Source organism: Chaetura pelagica, unplaced genomic scaffold (assembly GCF_000747805.2).
Source record: "Chaetura pelagica isolate M959 unplaced genomic scaffold, ChaPel_1.0 scaffold1820, whole genome shotgun sequence".
Classification (NCBI taxonomy): Eukaryota; Metazoa; Chordata; class Aves; order Apodiformes; family Apodidae; genus Chaetura; species Chaetura pelagica.
This window is the reverse complement of record NW_009951916.1, coordinates 69,276-77,088: the sequence shown is the minus strand read 5'-3', so window position 1 is coordinate 77,088 and position 7,813 is coordinate 69,276. Positions and strand designations below refer to the sequence as shown.

The window sequence follows — 7,813 nt, the reverse complement described above, 5'->3', positions numbered from 1 at the left end:
CCCTTTCGCTTTCCTCCAGGTAAACCGCGACGGGAAGTTGCTGTTCTGCCCCTGCGGGGCCAAGCTGAACATCATCGATGTGGAGACCGGAGCTCTGCGCAGCCTCCAGCAGGTGCGGCCGCGGCGGGTTCCCTGCCGGGCTGTGGGTCCGGGAACTGCCCGGAAGGCTGAGCCCTGGGACTTGTGGTGGCCCCGAGCTCGGCCGGGAGCTGCTGCCTGTGCTCGGTGTCCATGGGAGCCTGGAGGAGGGAGCTGGGAGGGCTCATCCCCCCACACCGGGTGTAACTGGGCTCTTTTTCCTTTCGTTTTTACAGGAGGAGGAAGAGGACATCACCTCGTTTGCCCTGAGCCCCGATGATGAGGTGTGTGTTTGGGGTATCTGTGCTGCTCTGCCAGGGCTCCTGGAGCAGGGAGCCCTGGGGGCTGCTCCCCCGGGAAGCTCCCAGCACTTCCAGAGAGCTCCATGGGGTCTGCTCAGCTGCTTCCAGCCCCTTCTGGCTTCTGAGAGGCTGCCAGAGCTTCAGGAATGTCGCAGCAACTGGCATTTCTGTGCCCTGTGTATGGGCACTGGGAAAACCAGCTGGCTGAGCTGTGACCTGTGGTTTCCTCCCGGGCTGTGGGCAGGTGCTGGTGACGGGCAGCCGGGCGCTGCTGCTGCGGCAGTGGGACTGGAGAGAGGGCAGGTGCACCCGCACCTGGAGGGCCATCCACGTGGCACCAGTTGCCAGCATGGCCTTTGACTCCACCTCGACGTTGCTGGCCACAGGTACAGCCCCATGTCACTGCCACAGGGTGGGAATGGTGAGGAAGTGGCTCCTCTGCTTCTGGATCCTTCATCTCAGCTGTGGGAGTGACCTCCTGACCTCAGACACAGCACAAGAGGTTTTCCTTAGAGAGGAATGATGTTTTAACAGACAACAGGGGATCCTTTCACTGCTCTATCTAAAATACACTTAGTAAAATGCTGAAAAATGTCTAGAAGGTAGTGTGGCTTCATTGTCCTAGTATGGAGCTGGGACTCCTGGAGGTGGAGGAGGGTGGGTGTGAGCTGGAACTTCACTGTCCTTTGGGTGTGATTGCAAGAAGTCAGCTTTTGCCCAGCTCTCTGAAAAGGTGAGGTGCTCCTTGAGCTTCTCCTGCTGTGTGTGGTGGTTACCAAACTCATTTTTCTTCCTGCTGCCTTTTCAACCTGTGATTGTTACAGTTTCTGATGAGGTGACCCCCCCTCCATCTCTCTCCTGATATATCCCTTTATATCCCCTCTTCCCAAGGTGGCTGTGACAGCACCATCAAGATCTGGGATATGATCAAGCAGTACTGCACACACAACCTGAAAGGATCCTCAGGAGTTGTACAGTAAGGATGAGCTGTATTTGTCCATTGCTGGTATGAATGTGGTGCTTGGACACTGGGAAAAGTCTGGAGTTGATGGAATGCAAGAGCAGGTTCCAGGCAGGGTCTGGGCTCTTCTGTCCCCTGATGTTTGAGGTGTGCAGTGAAGGAGCTGCGAGTGACTCTAGGAAAGGGTTTGATCAAGAAATTTCTTGGGAACCAAATGGAATATTTGTGCCTCTGGCAGAGGGAGGAAGTCCTGCCAAGAAAGTCCTGGTACAAACCCACACCGACCGCTTTACCCAGCCCTGTGTGGAGCGTGTGTCACTTTCAAGACTGGGCTTACACCAGCTGGGTTGCTCCTCTCCTCTTCAAGTGCATCTCCTTCCCTCTAGCCTGGTTGAGTTCCACCCTGATGTCTCCCAGCCACGGCTCTTCTCCTCCTCCATGGATTACAAGATCCGCATCTGGGACTTGGGCTGCAGCCGCTGCCTGGCCACCCTGGACGGGCACTTCAGTGCTGTCACCTCCCTGGCCTTTGCTGATGGCAACACCCTCCTGAGGTACCCCCCTGCAGGGGCTGCACCCTGCTCTCCCCTTCACCTGCCAGAGCCTGGGCATGCTGTGGGAGCTGGGAAGGGACGGACAGCTGCAAGTGCCCAGACTCTGCTTGACCTGACAAGCAAGTGCCTGAGGGTCCAGGTCCCTGGGTGTCTGGCAGTGTAGCTGCTGTCACTGGGAAGGCTGAAGCCTTCCTGCACATGGGCCTCTTCCCACGAGGCCTGAGTTTATGGGTTTGGCACTGAAACAGCTCCTTTCGCTTGCAGTTCTGGCCGTGATAAAATCTGCCTGGTGTGGGACCTGAAGACCAGAGAAAGTAAACGCACCGTCCCTGTCTACGAGGTGAAGTGGCTTTTGCTTTGTTCCTCTGAGATCCTTTATAGAGCCCAGGTCACAGTTCTATGGTCCCTCTCCCTCTTCACGTTCCTGTATGTTGTGAAATCAGTTTTCCCCCCCTGCACTTCCTAAAGGCCCTGAATCTCTGTGTCTAAATCTGTTTATTTTCTTTATCTCCTGGCTTGGTGGGGTCATGCTGGGCAGTCTGAGGAGATACATCCCCAGTGCTGCTGGAGAAAGGGAGGACAGTGATGGAAGAACTTGGTTCTCTCCTTGTCTTTGCCTGCCTGTCCCCAGTTGGGGCATAGCCTGGGGCAGTGCAGTGGGTGTCCCTGTTGCCCCCAGCAGGCTGGGGCACAGCTCTGGGTGCTGAAATGGGACTCGGGTCCCTCCTGCTCAGCTGCTGTTGGACCAACTCTCTTGCAGAGCGTGGAAGCCGCTGTCCTGCTGCCTCGAAAGGGAGATTTCTCCCAGCTGGGTGTGAAGAAGGAGGGGTTGCACTTTGTCACAGCTGGCAGCAAAGGTGAGTGTCCTGGCAGGTCATTGCCAGGCTTGGAAGCCAGGAAAGGACTCCTGACACTGCAGTGCTGCTGTTCTGGGATGTGAGTTCCTTGTGTGGGTTCCTTGGGCTGGAGAGCAGAGCCTTCTGTGCTCCCCCCACAGCAGTGGCTGAGCAGATTAGATTGTGCCATGGAGCTTTAACTGTATATGTTTTCAAACTGCAATAAAGTTTGATTTGGACTGAAGAGGAAAAACTGTAGCTGGATCCCCTCCCAGTCCTGCCTTGGAGCTGTGTAGCTCTTCCCAGCAGGCAAGGCCAGGGTTTGCTTTATATTGTTTGGACAATCACTGCTTGAAACTGGCTCTGGCAGATCATTTCTATCATCTTTTTTCCTTAGGCATCCTGAAAGTCTGGGAAGTTGCCACAGCTGCCTGTGTGTACAGCCAGACCGTGCCCTTTGAGCTGCAGGAGGAGCCCAGTGAGCACAGCCTGACCCAGTGCCTGCTCCTGCCTGCCAGGAACCAGCTCCTCACCGTGACCGCCGAGCACAACATCCTGCTGTACGACGCTCACACGCTGCAGCTCAGGAAGCAGGTGACAACCCTCAGCCTCCCTCTTCCTGCATCCTGGCTTAAGGACCAGCTCTGTTCCTGGTGGGAGCTTTTACCCAGGGGTGCTCTCCTCTCCTGCCTCTTTTTCCCTGTTCCTTGGGACAAGCCAGAAGGCCAGTTTCAGGGTGGGTTGTTTGGGGGAATATTGCACAGACACAAAGGTAGGGAAAGAAAGGGGAAATCCCTCCCCTGCTCCAGCTTCTGTCTGATACAGTTTTTACACACACTTTTATCAAAAAGTAACAGTGACACAGTCTGCTGAGCATGGTGCTGTTCTCCCCCTTAAGCTGTTTCTCTTCTGCCACCCTCAGCTTGCAGGTTACAACGATGAGGTTCTGGATGTGAAGTTCCTGGGGCCTGGTGATTCTCACATCGTCGTGGCTACCAACAGCCCCCAGCTGAAAGTGTTTGAGCTGGCAACATCCCACTGCCAGATCCTCTATGGCCACACAGGTGTGTGAGATCAACTCTGACCTCAGTCGGTGGGAAATGTGCAGGTGTTTCTTCATCCACCTTCTTTCACAACTCTTACATGGACACTGGAGTCCTTGATTTCTCTCTAGAACTGCATCACAACAGGTTTTTGGAGCTGTGTGGAGAAAGGATGGATTATGCTGTCCTGGCTTTACAAGCACTAGTTTTCTTCTTCCAGCTCTGTCAGTCAGTTCAGTCCCTCTCACTAGCAGTGAGGTCAGTTTAAGTTGGAACTAAGGACATGGGTGGTGGGTGCCAGGTCTGACTGCAGCCCAGTGGCTGCAGGTGCCAGACTCACACCCAGGCCATCAGCAGCCTGTCACTGCTGGGAGTGTGATACATTCCCAGGTGGCCCAAACCTGTCCCTAGGTAGTAAACAGTGCACTCATTCATTCACACATTCCTGATGTCTTGTTTCAGTCTTACTTTGCATCCAGCTGTTTTTTCTTCTTCTGTTTAGAAACAATTCTTGCTTTGGATGTCTTCAGGAAAGGCCTGATGTTCGTCAGCTGTGCGAAGGTGCGTTCGTTTTCCTCACAGAGTGAAGCTCTTCCTTTATCTTTATGGGCAGAGCTGGGATTTTTTTTTGGTGATCCAGAAAGGGATCTTGTTCAGACACAATTCCTGTCTCCTGCATCCCCCAAATATAATGTTCTCCCACAGTCCTTTTTGTATGTTATCTCTGGGGAAATGTTACCGATGATACGTTATTAGCCTGAAAGGAGATGTCTCATTCTTCAAGCATCTCAGTCTTGCAGAGGAGCTCAGAGATGTCATTGGTGTCAGACTAATGGGGAGCTGGGAGCAAAAAAAAACCATGTTGGAAGAAGAGGTGCCAACTGCCCTGGTACACCCAGGAATGACCCCCCAGGCTGGAGTCTCACTGCAGAGCGTCCTGCCTGGCTGTGCCCGCCCCCACCCGCTCCAGGCAAAGCTTCAGCCCTCAAAAGCAGGGAATAGTGAGGCTCAGGGATGCAGGGAGCTGGTGGGGAGCTGATGACTGGTCAGGAAAGCACAGCAGTTTCTGTCCTCTCCCCTTGCAGGACAAAAGCCTCCGAGTCTGGCGGATGCAGAAGGACGGGCGGGTGAGCTGCGTTGCCCGGGGCCTGGGACATGCCCACGGGGTGGGCGCCGTCTCCTGCTCCAGGTAATAAAACCAGTTTCCCTTCACAAGTGTGAGTTTGGGTGGGTGCCTGCCTTGGGGCCATCCTGGCTCTCACTCTTGGTCCCAGCTTGTTCTGGTGCTCAGAGGTTGAGGGAAGGATGGGGTTTTTTGGATGCACATCTGTCTGCCCATAAGTTGTGGACATAAAAGCTCTTGGCTTCGTATCACACGGTGACTGAAGGTGTGTAAATCCCAGGGGGGTAAGGCCTCTTTCTGGCTGCTCTTTTGCTTCCTTACACTTGACATTGTTATTCCTTTCAGAATGAAAGAAACCTTTGTAGTGACCAGCAGCCAGGACTGCACAATCAAGATCTGGAATATCCCAGAATCCCTCACTTCCAAAGCCAAAGCAGCCTTGCTCTCCAGTCCAGAAACCCTTCATGCAAAAGTGACCGAGAGGGCTCACAACAAGGTAAAGCTCTGCTTGACCTTAGAAACATCCATCTTAGAAACCTCTCTCTTTCCATCCTGTATTGTACCCTGCAGTTATTACCTGTCAAACATTACGAGCTAAAACTTACCCCACTTGCTCTGTGCTCTCTCTGCTCATGGCTCCTCCAGGACATCAACAGCGTGGCGGTCTCTCCGAATGACAAGCTCCTGGCCACGGGCTCGCAGGACCGGCTGGCCAAGCTCTGGTCCTCTGCTGATTGCTCCTTGCTGGGTGTCTTCATGGGGCATAAACGTGGGATCTGGTGTGTGCAGTTCTCCCCAGTGGATCAGATCTTGGCCACCTCTTCAGCAGATGGGACTCTGAAGCTTTGGGGTCTCCGGGACTTCAGCTGTCTGAAGGTGATGAGAGCTCCTTGCTCTGGGCAGCCCTTGTGTGTTAGGGGGATTGGTTGAGGCTGTTTCAAAATGTGCTGGTTACTGCAGCTGAAATGCAGCAACATGGCTGTGCTGCATGAAGAGCTGTCTGGGTCTAGCTTTGTTGTCCAGGACCTTGGATCTGTCAGCTCCAATGCAAGAGCACCAGCCCGATGCTCAAGTGATCATCCTTTCATAGCTCACCAGTGAGCAACAGGGTGGATCAGGGGGGCAAAGCATCTTCAGACTGTTGAAGGAGAGCTGGTGCTGCCTAGCACAGCCGTGGCAGTGAAGGAAAAACACTCAGGTTTACATTTCAGGCTCACTCCTCGCAGAACTGCCTGTGCGGCCCAGTTGTGTCTCACTAAGACCACAAGGAGGCAGCTGCTGTCCCTGTGCCACGCTCTGCCCAGCAGTGTTACTACACTGGCTGGCAGGGGAATCAACCTTTGAGGATGCAGCCTGGGCACTGGGCTGGTCCTTCAGACCCTTTGCAACGTGACCTTGGGCAACACCTTCAAGCAAATGCAGGTTGTGGGAAAAACGGTACAGGGAGAAGTCATCTCCTGCTGCCCTTTCAGCCTCTGCTGGGAGAAAGTCCCAAGGATAGAGGCTGCTTTTTGGAACTTGCTTTTTTGGTCTCTGGGAGTATGTATTATCCTCTGTGAACACTTCAGAGCTTCCTTTCTGTTTTCCAGACCTTTGAAGGTCACGATGCCTCTGTACTGAAGATCATTTTCGTAAGCCGAGGAACGCAGCTGCTCAGCAGGTAAGAGCCACACCAGGGGCCTGGGGGGGGTGCCAGAACTAGCCAGAAAGGAAAACTTAGGTGTTACCAGCAGCAAGAGGGAAGAGTTATGCAGTGGATTTAGTTTGGGCAAGGCTGATAGGAAGGTGCCATGTTTATGCCCAGATATCTGCTGGGGATAATTCCTTTCCAGTGACACTGGATTCTCGTTGGCTGCTGTGACATTGCTGGGGTGGTGACATACACGACAGGCAGAGGGTGCCCTGAGGGTGTTGCCCTGGAGATTTTTGGTTAATTCTGCCCCTGTGTAAGAGGCATTGGAATGGGACAGGTGTATCTGGTATTTGAGGTGGGACCAAGGAAGAAGAGATCCATCCAGTGATTATTTTTGTTGTGTTCCTGTCTCTTCCACAAGTGGTTCTGATGGACTCTTAAAACTCTGGACAATTAAAACAAATGAGTGTGTGAAAACCTTAGATGGTCACGAAGATAAAATCTGGGGTCTTCACTCTAACAAGCAGGATGATATGGTGGTGTCAGCATCCAGTGACTCCTGCATCACGCTGTGGAAGGTACAGTGGGGCTGTACCTCTTGGGGCTGCCTTTCTGGGCTGGTAATGAGCTCAGGCTTGTTTCTCCGTGTTCCAGCATGACATGTGCTCTCCTCATTTCCTGCACTTTGAAATTAGGTCGGGAAGGTTTATCTTTGGGGTGTGGGGTTGGTTTTTTTTTGCCATCCTGTATTTCTCCAGCAGATGGAGCAGCAGCAGGGCCGTGGCAGCCGGCACAGCCCTGGTGGTTGAAGGGGCTTGGATGTGCAAGTTGCTGGATTTAATACTTCAATTATTTGACTTAGACTTCTTGCTGCAGAAACTGGTCTCATAATTACCTGAAGGCTAAACAAAAATGGATCTGTATTGAAGCAAGATTTGGCAAAGTTATGTTCTGTTTTTCTGTAGGATGTCACTGAAATCGAAGAGAAAGAGGCACAAGCTAAAGAGGAGGAGCAGATTCTGAAGTGAGTTGATCCGGTGCAGGAATGTGCTGCAAAAGGCAAACTCTGCCCACACCCAGAGCCACCCAGCTCCATGGCATCCAAATACCCCATCATGTAGCTATTTAGAGGCTGCCAGGGCACAGAAGTCTCTGCTGCCTTGTAGTTTATCTTTAATTCCCTTGTGATAACAGTGTCAGCTTGACAGTCAATTAGTTCCATGTTTATGCACTGCTAAGATAAGCAAAGTCAGAACCCTTAAACTGCTTTCACTTCTTCCTGC

At 52.9% G+C, this 7,813-nt stretch overlaps 1 protein-coding gene across 1 annotated transcript in view; it reads left to right on the top strand.

Annotated features, from left to right (window-relative positions):
- Positions 1 to 7,813, top strand: part of TBL3 (transducin (beta)-like 3) — a 13,731-nt gene that overhangs the window by 2,604 nt on the left and 3,314 nt on the right. The window contains exons 2-17 of the mRNA XM_009994776.1: positions 20 to 112; positions 315 to 362; positions 625 to 766; positions 1,272 to 1,356; positions 1,728 to 1,895; positions 2,160 to 2,235; positions 2,656 to 2,752; positions 3,129 to 3,325; positions 3,654 to 3,795; positions 4,277 to 4,335; positions 4,860 to 4,963; positions 5,243 to 5,393; positions 5,543 to 5,773; positions 6,487 to 6,557; positions 6,952 to 7,108; positions 7,496 to 7,554. Of these exons, the coding sequence (XP_009993078.1) occupies positions 20 to 112; positions 315 to 362; positions 625 to 766; positions 1,272 to 1,356; positions 1,728 to 1,895; positions 2,160 to 2,235; positions 2,656 to 2,752; positions 3,129 to 3,325; positions 3,654 to 3,795; positions 4,277 to 4,335; positions 4,860 to 4,963; positions 5,243 to 5,393; positions 5,543 to 5,773; positions 6,487 to 6,557; positions 6,952 to 7,108; positions 7,496 to 7,554 (1,880 nt within the window). The remainder of the gene's footprint in view (positions 1 to 19; positions 113 to 314; positions 363 to 624; positions 767 to 1,271; positions 1,357 to 1,727; positions 1,896 to 2,159; positions 2,236 to 2,655; positions 2,753 to 3,128; positions 3,326 to 3,653; positions 3,796 to 4,276; positions 4,336 to 4,859; positions 4,964 to 5,242; positions 5,394 to 5,542; positions 5,774 to 6,486; positions 6,558 to 6,951; positions 7,109 to 7,495; positions 7,555 to 7,813) is intronic.